This window comes from Mastigoproctus giganteus, chromosome 7 (assembly GCF_048544385.1).
Source record: "Mastigoproctus giganteus isolate SK-2022 chromosome 7, ASM4854438v1, whole genome shotgun sequence".
NCBI classification, from domain to species: domain Eukaryota; kingdom Metazoa; phylum Arthropoda; class Arachnida; order Uropygi; family Thelyphonidae; genus Mastigoproctus; species Mastigoproctus giganteus.
In genome coordinates this window covers 22,108,991-22,125,456 of record NC_143581.1, presented here as the reverse complement: position 1 = coordinate 22,125,456, position 16,466 = coordinate 22,108,991, and the positions used below count along the sequence as shown (strand labels likewise).

The 16,466-nt window shown below is 36.7% G+C and overlaps 1 protein-coding gene across 1 annotated transcript in view; it reads right to left on the bottom strand.

Annotated features, from left to right (window-relative positions):
• LOC150082636 (L-fucose kinase-like) overlaps positions 1-16,466 on the bottom strand; it is a 162,397-nt gene that overhangs the window by 48,889 nt on the left and 97,042 nt on the right. Inside the window, exons 17-20 of the mRNA XM_090377884.1 lie at positions 9,025-9,161; positions 7,765-7,919; positions 1,211-1,357; positions 591-752 (exon numbers count right to left, since the gene is read on the bottom strand). Of these exons, the coding sequence (XP_090234010.1) occupies positions 591-752; positions 1,211-1,357; positions 7,765-7,919; positions 9,025-9,161 (601 nt within the window). The remainder of the gene's footprint in view (positions 1-590; positions 753-1,210; positions 1,358-7,764; positions 7,920-9,024; positions 9,162-16,466) is intronic.

Sequence of the window (16,466 nt, the reverse complement as noted above, 5' to 3'; positions counted from 1 at the left end):
CCCAGGGTCTAGAGCTGGATATCATCATTCTTCTATTTCTTGGTGATTTCCTTCTACTTTTGATACTCTCTCTCTCTCTCTCTCTCTCTCTCTCTCTCTCTCTCTCTCTCTCTCTTTCTCAGGGCAGCTCAAGAATTTATTTTTTTTTTGGCTGGTGTAGCATAAGCTTCAGGCTTCTTTGTACCAAGTAGCTAATAATAATAATAATAACCACAGGTATGGGTATGGTGCCAAAGACCCTACATAACAGCCTAGCAGCAATAAGTCTCCCAGCGAACACCTACAAGGAACTCCAGAAAGTCGCAATCCTGAACACCTGTAGGATAGTCAGAGAGTTCCTCGACCAACAGTAACACCAGTCATAACAACAACCATCCTGTGTACTTGGTAGAAATACCTGTCATGAGGTGGAACCCCCAATCAGGGAGAAATAATATAAGAGAGCAATAATAAATTTGCTTTCTTACATCATATGCCTCTGCTAATGCTAATTTCTATGAAATCGTAATACAACATAATGTAAAATGAGTATACTTATAATAAATAATCACTTTTCGGCCTTTACATAAGACACTATATAAAAATTTTACCTTGCCATCTAATAAAACAGTCACGTCGATAACAGAGCCTCCCATTTCGTAACATATAGGTGGAGTATCAGTCCATCCACCTTGTAAATCTATTCTTGCTGGACACTCTGCTGTCACCCATAACTGTAAAGGTGGTAAGGATGATTTTCTGAGATGGATATGCTGTGAAATTAACATATGCATATCAGCAAACTTACCAAAAGGTTAAAGTAATATCACCAAAATTAGAAAAAAATCTAATTGTGAACAGACTTAAAAAAAAGATACGAATCCTTCTAAAGTTTAAAAGAAATAAAAATTTTTGATTCAGACCATTAATTAATTAAAATAGATGGAAAAAAATTGACTTTTTCTAATAATTTTATCTATCACTTTCATTTTAAAAAAAAAAATTTTTTTTTTTTCAATAATTATCAATCATATATCAAAATTTTTGTCTATCAAGCCATGTATTAAATAAACAATGTGACTGAAGAAACAAAAGGGGGTTTTCCACTGGTGGCTTATGAAATACAAAACATGCCTGCCAATGGGTTAAGAATTACTTTAATTTTGTCAATATTTTTTGAAATATTTTAGAAAAATATTTAGTAAATGAATAGATATAACTGTTACAGTACCTCTTTTGCAGTTTTCACTGCTAATTGAATTAGAATTTGAATAGCACGTTCATAATGTCGAGCTGCTCTCATAAGATGGTCTGGACGCTCCATCCATTTTTGTCGCTCTTTTCTTAATGCTTCTAGGCCATCTGCAATCTTTCCTGACTATACAATAATATAAACAACATATTTAGGCCTTTTATTCATTTAAAAATTTTGATGTTTTCAGTGTTTTTTAAGTATGGCTGATTATTTTTAATACATTAAGGGAAAATACTGTAATAACATTTGTAGTATTTGCATTTAATGTAAACCACATATCGGACATCCTTTAAGATTTGAAAAAAATAACAATAATAATAATTTTAAGATTTCAGAGAAGAAAAAAAATTTAAGATTTAAAAAGAGTCATTTTTAAGTAAAAAAAAAAAAAAATTATTACACTTCAGATACATATTTTCTTGGATATAAGCCACCCCTGAATATGACCATATAAAATTATACGGTCTCAAAATGAAAAAAAAAAAAAAAATTTTAACCACTTACCTAGTTATGCTTCTTATGTAGCATTGATAACATGCCACTAGTAAGAAATTAACTTTTTTTGAAGAACTCTTTATCCACCCAAACGTTGCTGGTGTTTATGAATCACCACCAACCTTTGGGTTGTGGTAATCATGTACTAATGTTCACCACATAAATCTTTTAGATGAGCTGATATCTGGTGTGGTGAGAAGATATATGGTTGGCAATTTTTAATACCATTACCAAATAAGTTCCCAAACCAAATGAGGGATACCACCATTTATTTTTTTTCTTGCATAAAATAAGCATTTGTTCATCAACTTCTGGATGCCTGCCATGTTTAAACCCTCTGAAAGCCTTATATGCAGAAATTACTACAACAGAAGCAACCAACAGTAATTTGATTTGTTTAATTAATTTGAATTTGATTAATTTGAATTTGATTTGTCAACTCCAAACTTCCTAGCAGCCTCTCTGTTACTGGTCTTTTCCACATATTACATAAAAACTATTTGAAATGGGTATAAGCACGTTACAATCCTTTAGTTTTACACCTTGTTTCAACGTGATCACCTATGACTATTCACAATTTGTACCACAGCACTAATGTATCTATCATTTACAGACCTTTTAAAAACATATTACTGGATCTAAGGTTAAAAAAAATAACATTTTTTTTATGAAAATCCCAAACACGAGAGGTATTAGAGCCTATAGTACTTGGTACCGTGCTTGGGTTGGAGGTTGAGAAGACGAAAGAAGATATTTGTTGAAGTTAGACTTTAACTTCTGTAGACTGTAATTTAAAGGAAATACATACGAAGGAAGGTTGTTCCAGAAAACAGCAGTTAAATGAATAAACGAGGAAGATGAAAAGTTGGTTATATGAGTTTGAAGTTCAACAGTAAATGGATGTTGTCTGGTGGGGGCACATGTTTGGACTGTTTTGGAAGAGAAAGCGGGAATAATAGAATCCAATTCAGAAGAACAGTGCCCGTGGAAGTATCTGTAGAAAAGGCATGCAGCAGAAACAGTACGTCTATGAGACAGCAAGTGGAGAGACTCTGTTAGAGAGGAGTCATTAACTAACCTAACTGCCCTCTTCTGAATGGAATCTAGAAGATTGAGAGAGGTTTTGGGGCCATCACCCCAGATGTGGGAACAATATTCCATAATAGGGCAGATTTGCAATTTGTACAGAGTGAACAGCTGTTTGGAAGAAAAGTAACGACAAGAGAAAAAGAGAAAACCAAGTTTTTTAGATGTAGAGGAAGCAATATTTGTAATGTGATTGTGCCAAGAGACATTAGAAGTCAGGGTAATCCCCAAAAGAGATATATCATTTTGCCTAGAAATCGGAGTGTCACAAAAGATAAGCATAGGAGCAGAAGAATCCTTTTGGCGAGATATAAGACAAGGCTGAGTTTTAGAAGGATTGAAATCGACTAAGTTGTCTTTGCCCCACTGGAGAATTACCAAGAGATGGGCATTTAAGGAATTGGTAGCAGATATTTGAGAAGTTGAAGCTGATTGAGCAGGGCAAGGTTTCTCAAAATGAAAAGTGGAATGCAATGTGCTATCATTGGCAAAACTATGGATAGGATTTCCAGTCAATGAAAGAAGGTCATTAATATACAAGAGGAAAAGAGTGGGGGAAAGAACTGAACCTTGGGGGACACTAGCATTAGTGGGGAAGTTAAAAGACAGAGAGCCATCCACTAGCACACTCAGTAAGTGATCGATCAGAGAGAAAACTGAATAACCAATTACAAAAAAACAGTTGGAAAACCATAAGATGGAAGCTTGTTTAGAAGACCTTTATGCCAAACACGAAAGCCTTTGAGATGTCGAGAGCAACTGCTTGTGTTTCACCGAACTTTTCCATTGAATTTGTCCATGAATGGGTAACATAAGGCACAATATCACCAGTGGATCAACACTGACAGAATCCATACTGGCGATTGTTGACCAGACGAAAGGTTTCTATGTAGTTTAAGAGTTGGGGGTTAATTGATTTCTCCATTACTTTAGAAAGAGTAGAAGTAATTGCAATGGGAAGATAGTTGGATGGGAGGGATTTGTCACCCTTTTTAGGAACTGACTGGATATGAGCAAATTTACAAACAGAAGGAAAAACACCTTTGGAATAAGAAAGTGAAAAAAGGCAACAAAAAAAGGAGTAAGTTCAGGAGCACAGGTTTCAGAACAAGTGAAGAAATACCATCAGGACCTGGAGCTTTCTTAGTATCAAGATTCATCAAAATCCTTCTGACATCCTTTTGACAGAAGACCACATGAGGCATTGAATGGAGCATGCTAGAAATGGTGGGAGGTGTTTTACCATTATCATTAATACGTGAGTTGGAAGAAAAGTTTGATGCTAGCATGTCAGCTTTATCCTTCTGACAACAGAATCATCTGGTTTTGACAGAGGTGGGAGCAGAGATGGGCAAAAGTTGCGGCTAATAGCTTTGGCAAGAGATCAGAATGCTCGTCTACCATTAGGGCAAGAAGCAAGTTTTCTACTCTTAGCCTGTTTGAAATCTAGTTTGGACTGATTAATAACTGTAGTGATTAATAACACTTTTGTGTAGGCAGAAAATGAAACTGAAGAATTGGAAACAAGCCAATTACCATATGCAAAGTTCTTCTCTTGAACAGCCTTTGCACAATTATTGGAAAACCAAGGTTTAGAGAAAGGACAAGATTTTAAAATGGAGTGTGGAATAAAGGATTCCATCCCTACAAGAATAATTTTACTGACACCATCTGAGCAAACATTGACATCAGAAGTGTTGAAACGGTAATCCAACCAAGGAAAAGAAGAAAAGAAATCTCGCAGGTCATCCCATTTTGCATTCTTGTAATGATAAACAACACGAGGTTGGAAATAGCCATGAGATAAAGGCTCCATTGGAGAAGAGACAATCTGAGGTGTTTAAAGGACCACTCACTTCAACTGTGTACTTATAAGGGTTGTTTGTGAGAAAAAGATCAAGTGTGTTGGCTGTATGTTGGTTTATGTTGGAACAGCAACTCCGATCTGCAGCATCTCAACCACGGATGTTACAGGAGTTAAAGGATCTGCTGGTTATGTGTTGGTACCAGATACCATAAGACACATTTAGAAATCTTGTAGTGTCTGTGCCTCACCAGGTACAAGCTGTTAGCATTAGCATTAGTAGAGGCATATGATGCAAGAAAGCAAGCTTATTCAGCATCAGCCAAAAAAAAAAAATAAAATAAAAAATAAAAAAACAACCACTACTCCCATTTCACCCCTCCGTTCGTTCGAAATACCTGTCCAGCTGAGCCTTAAATTTGTTTAAGCTATCAACTTCAACAACAAGCGATGGGAGTCTATTCCACAAACCAACTGCCCGCTGGCTAAAGGCAAATTTCTGCACATCTATCCGACATCCGTCCTTCCTCAATTTGAATTTATGCCCTCTCAGGTGATTATTCTGAGCAAGAGGAAGAATCCCATCGGCATTGAGCATGCTCAAGCCATTCAAAGCCTTATACACCTCTATCAGATCACCTCGCCGATGCCTAGTCTCCAGGCTCTGTAATTTGCAAAACTTAAGCCTTTCTTCGTAAGAGCAACCCTTTGTTCCATTCACTAATCTTGTTGCCCTTCTCTGTACTCGTTCCAGCAGCTCTACATCCTTCTTGAAATGAGGCCTCCAGACCTGTATACAGTACTCAAGGTGTGGCCTGACCAATGCCTTATACAAGGGAATAATCACATCCCTGTCCCTGTTTTGGCTGCACATGGAGGACCAACGTCGTATAAGGTAGGTGGTCATAATGTTTTGGCTCGTCGGTGTACAGTATATTTCTATATTTAAAAGGCACTCTTCAATGTTAAATATACACTAATCTAGACACTTAAATCTAAATTAACTAGAATTAATAAAAAGAAAGGAAAGAAAATAAAAATATATATATATATATATCTTCATATATATATATTTTTTTTTTTCATAACAGGTTGCTGACCTGTTAAGTGTAATTACAATGGAATAAGTTGAGAATGCCTGAAAGGTAAAAGCAGATTATCTGAAATTAAATGAAATTAAGATTAACATAAAAAAAACATAAAAAACATATACAGTAATACCCCGACTTATGCTACCCCGACTTACGCGAACTCGGAGTTACGCGGTTCTTGATTTTTTTCGTTTGGTAACGCTGCCGCCCACTATCTTCAAGGTCGTTTTTCATATGTTATCGATATATACGGTGCGACGGCGGAGAATGAGAGCGAAAGATGAACAAAATTCAACTTTGCTGCTTTTATGTTTTTTATATCAGTGAAGGGGAAACACATTTCACCATAATAACGTAAAAACCAACACAATTCCAGCTATCGGTATAATCGCAAATGCAATTAGATCGAGTTTACTACCAGTTTATAACAGATTTCACTAGCAGAAACGCAACTGGATTTTTATTGTTTTATGGTAGTAACCCCTAGAAATGTGAGGTGTTAATAGTGTATCTCTGCCTTTATGGTGTTGTTTATTCAGTTGCTACATGCGCGCAGCTTTGTTTATGCGTATCAAGCGTGCCTCCTCGTTTTGTAATTGTGCTTTATTCCCTAAAAATGAGTAAAATACTTAATTAAAAGGTGTGAAAAGGAAGCGTCCTGGTGAAGACACTGCAGATTCAGAGAGAAAAAGAAAAGCAATTATCGATAAACAGAGGCGGACTGGGTCAAAAATTCTTACCCAGGAAAATTTATAGTGGCCTCATACTATGGTTTATGGCCAAAATCACACTGGCCCACCGGGGTTTCCCCGGTAAGGCTTATGGCCAGTCCACCTCTGTCGATAGAGCAAAAATATGAAATTGTGAAACGCTTTGAGCGAAATGAAAGACCATGTGATATTGCACGTGCTACAGGCCTAAATGAAGCAACGGCGAAAAGCACATGACAATTGCAAACTTGACAGGTTGAAAATTGAAAAGGGCTCAATTGTAAAGGGCTTAAAAATTTTAGAAAACATAGACTCCAACGAAGAACGCGTTATAGCTACAAAGCAAGGAATAAAAAAATTATTAGCTTGCTACGAAGAAATTCTGCGTGAAAAAAAGAACGCGCTGTGTCGTCAGACGAATTTGTTAGATTTTATGAAGCCATCGACATCGAAATAACTTTTTTACGTAAGTCATTTGTTTTTTTTAATACATATTTTGCATTAATATGTATAAAGAACTGCAATTTTATTAATATTTTTCTTCTAAACTAGTGTTTTTGTTAGTCCTTGGTCCCAATTAAGCAAAATTTATATGTATTTATATGCAAAGTTGTACCCCGACTTACGCGAATTCGACTTACGCGATTTTCGTCGGACCCACCTATCGCGTAACTTCGGGGTATTACTGTATTTTTTTAAAATATAAATATAATATAATATAAAATAAAAATATAATATAATATAATATAAAATAAAAATGTAATATAATATAATAAAATATAAAATAAAAATATAATATAATATAATATAAAAATGTAATATAATATAATATAAAATAACATATATATGAAGTAATTGAAGTATTTTCAACATAAACATGCTTGAGATCCATTAAGTCAATTCACATAAAGTTACGCTTAGCACTAAAGATATGAAACTAATAGTAGACAGTTGTTTGCTATAATTCAACAGCTGACTGGAATTGGCATTCTTTCAATGCTCAATAGGCTCAATGGCTGGGCTCAATACATGTGAATGAGTGGGTGTTTATGAACTACATGAATTGCCTTATATTACCTACACCCTGCAATACATCTATGCTAGCTGACAACCTTCTGCACCCAAATATTGTGCATATTATGCCAGCTCCAGACAGTACTAAATTTAATATGCTGATATTCATGATCCCTGCAAGTCACATAGCTGATTACCCACTCTCCAAAACATCACATAACTAATCCACACTATCGTCTATTTTTCTGAAGTGCTAGCATACTGAACAGATTTCTGTAAAACATACTTTATAATTTTTTTTAAATAATATATTAAAATATAACTAATTACCTTCAAGAGATCAAAAGCATAAGCCCATGCTTTATTAGATCCGGGACCACTCCTTAGTCCACCAGCTTTTCCAGCTATGCTTCCTAAAAGATCAGCAATAGATGACAGTGTTCGGGATAAAACTGGTGGACTTTTTCCTGCCGAAGATACTGCCACTGAAACATAAATGTATACATTTCTACTTATTACTACTGTCAAATGAAATTTAAATTGTAGAATTCTATAACAGTTTGGAGAAAAATACACAAGTGGAAAGTTTGATGGTACACCATTAGCAGATTTAAGCATATCAGGAGAAAGCAATTTTTAGGAATTTATAGATCCCAAAATTAATACAACAAAATTCTTGTAAATCTATTTACTAAGAAAAAATTAATTTTTTTAGTAATTACAGTCTAGAATTCACAAAAGTTAATGCTGTTGGCATGAGGCATACAATTCTAATGTATTTAAAAGGTCATTAACATGCCCAAAAACAAACAAAGTTAATACATATTCATAACTGCAAAGTATACTCAACTAAAACAATACTGTAGGAAGAAAATATCATTTAATGCTCACTAGTGTTAATGATAAACACTGTCAATTCTAAAGAGTGAATGATGTAGAGATATTTATTTATGTACTGTATATGCAAAATGTAGATATTAACAATCATTGTTTTTACATTTATTTTTTCCCTCTTGCCAAAAGCATACTAATAACAGTGACAAATGACAATACATCTTGACTTCAGCGGTTAACATCAGTCAATCGCTAACAGTCTTTCATATCACATTCTCTGCAAAATTAATGGGCACATTTGATGATCCATGTTACATTCAACAAACAACATGATGACAATGGTTTTGCATCTGTCAACAACCTCTGAAATGTCTCCTGTTCATCAATAAAAATGAGACAGAATAATACCACAAGATCAACATAATTAATACAATTACTTCTAATTAACAGTTTATATATGTTATACAGGAACAATTATTTTAACAGCTTGTGATCAAAACTAGACTGACTGTATAAATTAAGATGTTTTTCATTTTCCACTGAAAATCCAAAATGTATTTTTAGTTCAATACATCAGAACATCTTGTGTAGTGCATGTGAAAGCTAAGTTCTGGAGTAATTAGAGGTGCTAAGTTCTATTGTTGTTTTGGAAGTTACTAGAAATTCTACATAATGCTGGCATGGTGTGCTTAATAATCTATTTGGTGAATACATAAAGATGTTCATAAGCATGTAAAAATAGACAGCTGTACTTACCTGAATCTAAAGTGCTCATAAGGCTATCATGCCAGCCTTCTGCACATGAAGAATAAATATATGGAAGAAGAGCAATATTTTTGTTATTCAGAAGTATTTCATGGACTTTAACATCAGTAATTTTTATGTACAATTCCCTGAAATAAATAAATAAATAATGAAGTCCTTATTATTGAAGTGTAAGCCTTTTTTCTTTAATATAAGTGTTTTAAAGAACATTTTATTAATACAATGAACAAAATATTGCAAACCATTAATAGAAAAAATAGTCTGAGCATAATTACAAACTACAGTAATTACAATACTGTAACTACTGTACCTTTTTAAAAAATCAAAAATTGCAATGCATGCAGTATTATCCATTCACATAGGCTTAAAAGTCAAGTGTTCGGTATTTAATCATGAATTAAATCTTAAAAGATATACCCTAAAAGTACCTAAAGGAATAAAAATATCATTGGAACCACAAGCAGATTCTTTTTTTTTTTTTTTTTTTTGATTTGGTAGTTGTTGGCGCATCGGCTTCTGTGGCCATATTGCACCTCCCAAGGTTTTTGCAGTACTTTGATCCAAGCCCGAGGCGGGAATCGAGCCCGAGGCGGGAATCGAACCCACGACCTTTGGGTTGCCAGGCAGGCACTTTACCCACTCGGCTAGCCCGGTCAGCGCAAGCAGATTCATAAAACAGTTAAATTTAAAGCTGTAGCCATATTGCTTTATGGACATAGCTCAAAGAATCGTTGTCAATGATGCAAGTTCGCTGTTACTGTCCTTAATACCAAAATCAATGCCACTACTAGTAAAACTACATCCCCTCAAAACTGTTTGGATGTTGCTTCCTCAGTCATTCTATAAAAGACATCTTGATCACAAACTTCACTTTTGAAAACAGCCCTTTCACTTCAAAGACTTGCCATTTTGAGTGGGTTCCCTCAGTTCTGTACCAGTAATTTTTTTATATCTAATTTTCATTAATAATATTAATGAATGTACTACAATTGTTACATCAAAAATTCCCAATGACATTAAGTTTTTAACAGCAAAAAAACCAGCTAGATCCAATGTTCTGTTATTCCCTCAGATTTTATAATTGTGTCTCTTAGTTCGTCTCCACCACAAAATGAATGAGGAAACAAACTTTCCTCATTCATTTTACTCAATTCCTTCAGTGCCTTATATACCTCAATTAGATCTCCCCTTAGGTGTCTGGTTGTGAAACTTTGCAGTCCATACCTTCTTTTTCCTTCATATATGCAATGCTTTGCATTTATCATCAATCTTTCTGCCTATCTCTGAACTATCTTCAGAAGTCCTATGTCTTTTTTAGATGCAGTCTGCAGACCTGAATACAATATCCCAAATGGGGTCTAACCATTGCCTTATAAAAAGGGATAATGATGTGCTTCTCCTCAAAGGACCTATATATCACAGACAGGACACCATGTGTCTTCCTAGCCACTTGTTTACATTTCATCTCAGATAAAAGATAATTATCCCATTCTGCAAACTGGCAGTAAAACCATACTTTGAAGATTGTACTCAGGTTTGGAAGCTTCATTTCACAGACAATAGTAACTTGCATACAAACCTATATACACAGGACAGCAACAACAGTAGTTGTGGATATAAAGGGATATTCTTTCAGTCTAAAGGATGAATATCTGAATGAGGTGTTTAAGATCTTCAAAGGGTTGGGAAACTTTAATGTTAGGATGATATTTTTGTTCTTGAAGATAACAAAAATGAGAGGACACAGATTCAAATGAAGGAAAGATAATTATAGATCAAATGTAAGGAAATTCCCTTATAGTCATAACAGTTTTTGCAAGTAATTGTCTAGCTTTGTTGAATTGCAGAAATAACGATTGGAGATACTGATGAGAACTGATAAAATGTGAAGTTATGAAGAAGAAATTTTTCTTTATGGCATTGCTCAATCCATTCAAAAACTTAAACACCTCAAACAGATCACTCCGTAATTGCCTAGTCTCCAAACACTGCAATTTGCAGAACTGAAGCCATTCTTTGTAAGAGCACCCTTTTATTTTCCTCACCAATCTCATTGCCCTTCTCTGTACTGGATCCAGTGGCTCTACATCCTTCCTAAAATGAGGCCCCCAGACTTGTATGCAGTACTCCAGATGTGGCCTAATCATTGCCTTATACAATGGGATCATCCCCTCCTTATCTCTGCTAGCAAAATTCCTATATATCATTGGCAAAACTCCATGACCTGCTCTGGTAGCCCGTCTGCACTACTCAGAGAACTTCATATCCAACTGCACAATTACCTCCAGGTCTTTTTCATTCTGTATCACCCTGATTGGAGTACCACATAGTTGGCACGTTTCTCTGGTATTACTTCTACCCATATGCAGTACATTGCATTTGTCAAGGTTAAACTTCAGTTGCCACTTCTCAGCCCATTTATCCAACTTTTCTACATATTGTCGCAGCAGCATACTGTCATTACTGTCATTAATAACCCTGTCAACCTTTGTATCATCTGCAAACTTGGACATTAAGCCTGATGTGCCTTCATCAATATCTTCATAAATATAGAAAACAACAATGGCCCAACACTGAACTATGGGGGACTCCATCAATAACATTAGTCCATGAACAGCAATGTACATTGATTACCAGTCTTTATCTTCTCCCACTCAACCATCGCTTTACCCACAGTAGCAACTTGCCCTTAATGCCACACTGCTCCAATTTGTACAGCAATCTTTTATGTGCAACAGTATCAAGAGCTTTCCAAAATTCAAAGTATATGACATCAAAATATCAAAATTATTTTTTGCATTCAGGTCCTTTGTAACCACATCGCAGTATTCAATCAAATTGGTCAGACAAGATTTTCCCTTACCAAACCCATTCTATATCTGAAGTATAATTACAACCTGATCTAGATTATTCTGCATTATTTATTCTACCAGTGATTCCATTATTTTCCCTGGAACAGAAGTTAAACTAACAGGTCTTCAATTAATCACCTTTGAACCCTCTTTGGGTATTGGGGATACATTTCGCATCTCCAGTCTGCAGGGTCCTCCACTGATGATCCAAGGATGCTCTCATAATTATGACTAGGGGTTTTACTTACTTCCTTCACTGCCTCCCTTAATATAATTGGATAGATTTCATCCATCCAAGGTTGTTGTTGTTATTTGGTTTTTAGGAGCATTAGCAACTAAGGCCATATTGCTCCGGGAATATGCGGTGGTCATTCCCTTGACCTTTCCGCATCCTCCGTATTTGGTGGTGACGGGCTCGAACCCCGGTCTAATCAAGAAGCGTATGCTACGCACTGCTGCTCCTTCCCACCTGGCTACGGAGACGCCTCCATCCAAGGTGCTTTTCTTATGTTTAACTTCAACAACTTCTCTTCCAATTTCCTCTCTGTTAGAGTTTGATAAACTTCTGGCATCTACGTCCCTAAAGTATTCATCATGTGTGAATGTAGATGCAAAATATTCCTCCAGTTTGTCAGCAGGATCATCAACAGTTGAACCATCAATATCAAGTGGACCAATTTGATTCGTCTCCTTCCTTGCACCTGACCATCTACCATAGGCTTCTGTGATGCATAATAATTTCTATAGATCCCATGCATTTTTATTCTCTGACACCACTCTCATTAGTTCATCTGACATCCATTGAGGCCTAAACTTTGAGCAGTATTTCTTAGTTGGCATGCAAAGCCTAGTAGCTTCCAAAATTAATTCTATGAATACTTCCCATTTAGAATTTACTGTTGGTAACATCATCAGTTGGTTCCACTGTATAGAATTTAAAAACTGTCTGAAAGCAAAAACTCTTTCCTTTACCCCTGATAACAGTTACATCTTTAAGTAAATCCTACATCAGTACACTGAGATCACTACCACCTAGTGGTTCTTTTATCTGCAGATTCTTAATGCATGAAGAATCACTGCTGATAATCAGATCAAGAGTATTACTCCCTCTGGTTGCCTCTCGAACATGCTGCTGTAAAAAACAGTCATCCAATAAATCCACAAAAGTCTGGCTAGAGTGTGACTGACCAACCCACAAGTTCCAGTCAATATCTGGAAAGTTAAAATCCACCATTATAAGACATTCTAATTTACTGGCCCACTATTTCTCTGTACAGTTGTTCATTGTACTTGTCAGAGTCATTAGGCCTATAACACACTCCTACCCTCATTTTTGCTTTTCCAGTGCTTATGTCACACCAAACTGACTCAACATCGCACTGTCCATCCATGTCAACTGGATTCACTGCCTTAGATTTTATGTGTTTCTTAACTAACAGCATAACCCCACCTCCCTTCCTATCTTGTCTGTCCTTTCTGTATGCATTGTAATCCCCAAATTCACATTCTGCATTCCTTACAAGTGTGTGACATCACGTCTCTGATATCCCAATAATATCTGCCTTTGATGTCTTCATTAGCACTTGAAATTTATCAAATTTATTTACTGTGCTCCTAGAATTGGTGTACATGCACCTGTTCTTACTTTTAATTACCCTAACACAGTCTCCATGTATTTACTTGTTTCATGATGTCTTGTAGCAGTCCTTGAAATCCCTAGCACCTTGCTTTCAAGACTGCTGTTCATTCCAATAGAAGCAATTGCAAGAATTACTTTCACCTCTAACTGTGGCTGTTGTTAATCTATTAGTCTGTGTATTCCCCCCCCCCAAGCTAGTGGTTTTCCGACCCACCTAATGCTGTCTCATTAGTATCAGCAAATATTCTTGCACCCTTTCTATTTAAGAGTATCAAATCGATCCCTGAAGAAGCAGTCAGTCTCTCCTGTTAACAACCCAGACCACGCTGAAAAAAATTATACCCTTGAGCCTTGCACAATCTCTTATTGCAGATACTTTCAAATTTAACCCTAACTCTCGACTTTTTTTCAACGTTGTCCTGTACTTCTTAAGTCAGTCTGCAGATCTCCTGCTCTTAATGTCAGTATTGCCAACATGTACAACAATACCAGCTTAAAAAATTATATCTGTCATACAATGTCATCAACTTTTGCCCATGGCAGACATACCCTGGTCCTGTTCCACCTATCCTTTTTGCACAATATATTTCCCATTTCTCTGACAATTGAGTCACTGAGAACTAGCTCCTGTGGGACTAGCACATTCTGCCTTGGGGTTGCCATTTTGTTGCATGATGATCAAGTGCTGGCTGTAGCATTGATGTGGGCAGCTGAGAGCTTGATGGGCCCCAATTTTATTCCTTCGAGGGCATCCACCACCCTGTTCTTCAAGCTCAAATTGAGGAAGGATGGTTCCTGAACATATGGGCAGAAGTTTTCCTTCAGCCAATAGGTGGTGATAGTTTGAACAGGCTTCCATCCATTGCTGTAGAAGTGGATAGTTTGAATAAATTCTAGGAAATACTACAAAAACTATTGAAGGGGACTGATAGGTGAAATGGGTAAAAAAAAAATTATTTTTTTGGCCAATGCTGCACTGCTTCTATTGCAACATGCTGTCCTGCTTCTATTCGAACATGCAGCAGCCCAGGAAAAAAGGTACTGGGGATTTAAAGGCCTGCTGTGAGTCATCATTGAACAAGGAAATACATGGGCTGTATTAGGATAACTAAGAGTAAGTTCAGGTATACTTGCATGTACACTAATGCAAGGAGCATAGTAAATAAATGTGATGAATTTGAAGTGCTGGTCAAGTAATCAAATGCAGACATTGTAGGGATATTAGAGAAATAGAGCCACTCAGATATAAGGGATCCAGAATTTGAATATGGGGAACACAATATATACAGAACAGACATGGTGTATAGTGTTGATTGTCAAGCAGCAGATTGTCACAGTTAAGATGCATAGTGTAGTGTTGGGTTGTGTTGGTCTGTTGTTCCTCTGGCCATCTAGCCACAGACTTGGTGTAGTAAGAAATCGAAAGGTCTCTGATGGGGGCAAACCCTAGGCAATGCCTGATCTTGCCAGGGAGGACCCCAGCAGAGAAAAAAAAACTCTGGTAAATGAAAGAGGGAGTGGGGGAGACACAGGTGAGGAGGGGGAGAAACAAATTAAGAAAAAAAGAAGGTGGATGATAGCAAAGTTTCCACCTGAAAACCACCAAATGCGGAGGATGCGGAAAGGTCAGCGATTGACCACCGCATATCCCCGGAGCAATATGGTCTTAGTTGCTAATGCTCCTAAAAACCAAATAATAACAACAGCAGCTGACTTTGAGAAAGCTTTCAGAAGATTAGACTGGTCGCAGAAAGGAGTCAATGTGAATGGAGAATACCTAAACCATTGTCAATTTGTAGATGACATTGTGGTCATAAGCTATGATCCCAAAGAATTAGAGGAAAATCTTAATCAGTTATGTAGAGTTAGTAAGGATTTTTGGCTAAAGATGAATATGGCTAAAACAAAAGTAATGATGAACAAGTATGCCACAGAAAGGGATATAATGATTGAAGGAGCAGTAATTGAAATGGTGGATTCATGTACTTATCTGGGACAAGTCATTAGCTGTAATAATGATAAATGGCTGGAAGTCAAGAGAAGAATAAATTTTGGATAGATAGCATTCAGGAAATATAGTCACATACTCAGGAGCAATATCCCAATTTGTCTGAAACGTATAATAATGAACCAATGTATACTCTCCACCACGAGGCGCCTCCGTAGCCAGGTGGGCAGGAGCAGTAGTGCGTAGCGCACGCTTCTTGATTAGACCGAGGTTCGAGCCCGTGCCCACCAAATACGGAGGATGCGGAAAGGTCAGGGAATGACCACGGCATATCCCCGGAGCAATATGGCCTTAGTTGTTAATGCTCCTAAAAACCAAATTAACAAACTCTCCACCACGACTTATGGAAGTGAAACTTGGACACTCAGCAAAAGAATAGAAGAGAAGCTGAGAACTACACAGCAACGAATGGAACGAATTATATTGGGAATCACACTGTTAGATAAGAAGAGAAACATGGATTAGGCAGCAAACTTAAAGCACATTCTAAAATGGTCCACATTCTAAAATGGCACAGTCTAAAATGGGCAGGACACATAGCTCAAAGACATGATGACAGATGGACTAAGGAAATAAAAGAATGGTACCCAAGAGGAGCTAGAGGAAACCCTGAAGACAACGATGGAAATGGACAGATGAAATTCATGAGTTTGTGGGTAGTGAATGGATGGCCATTGCACAAAACAGAAGGAACTGGAAAGTTGTTGGAGAGGCCTTCATCCTACAGTGGATTGAAAATGGCTGATGATGCATACACAGTGGTTGAACGAAATACACTAAACTTCTATGCAACAGTAGTCTCAGCGAACCATACCGCGGTTTGTCTTCTATAGTTCTGATTTTCTACAAACTTACCAAAGTCAGTTTCCATATTGTCATAAGCTGTGAATTGACTGCAGCGCTCTGGGTGGTAAGAACCTGTCGGCCCTCTTCA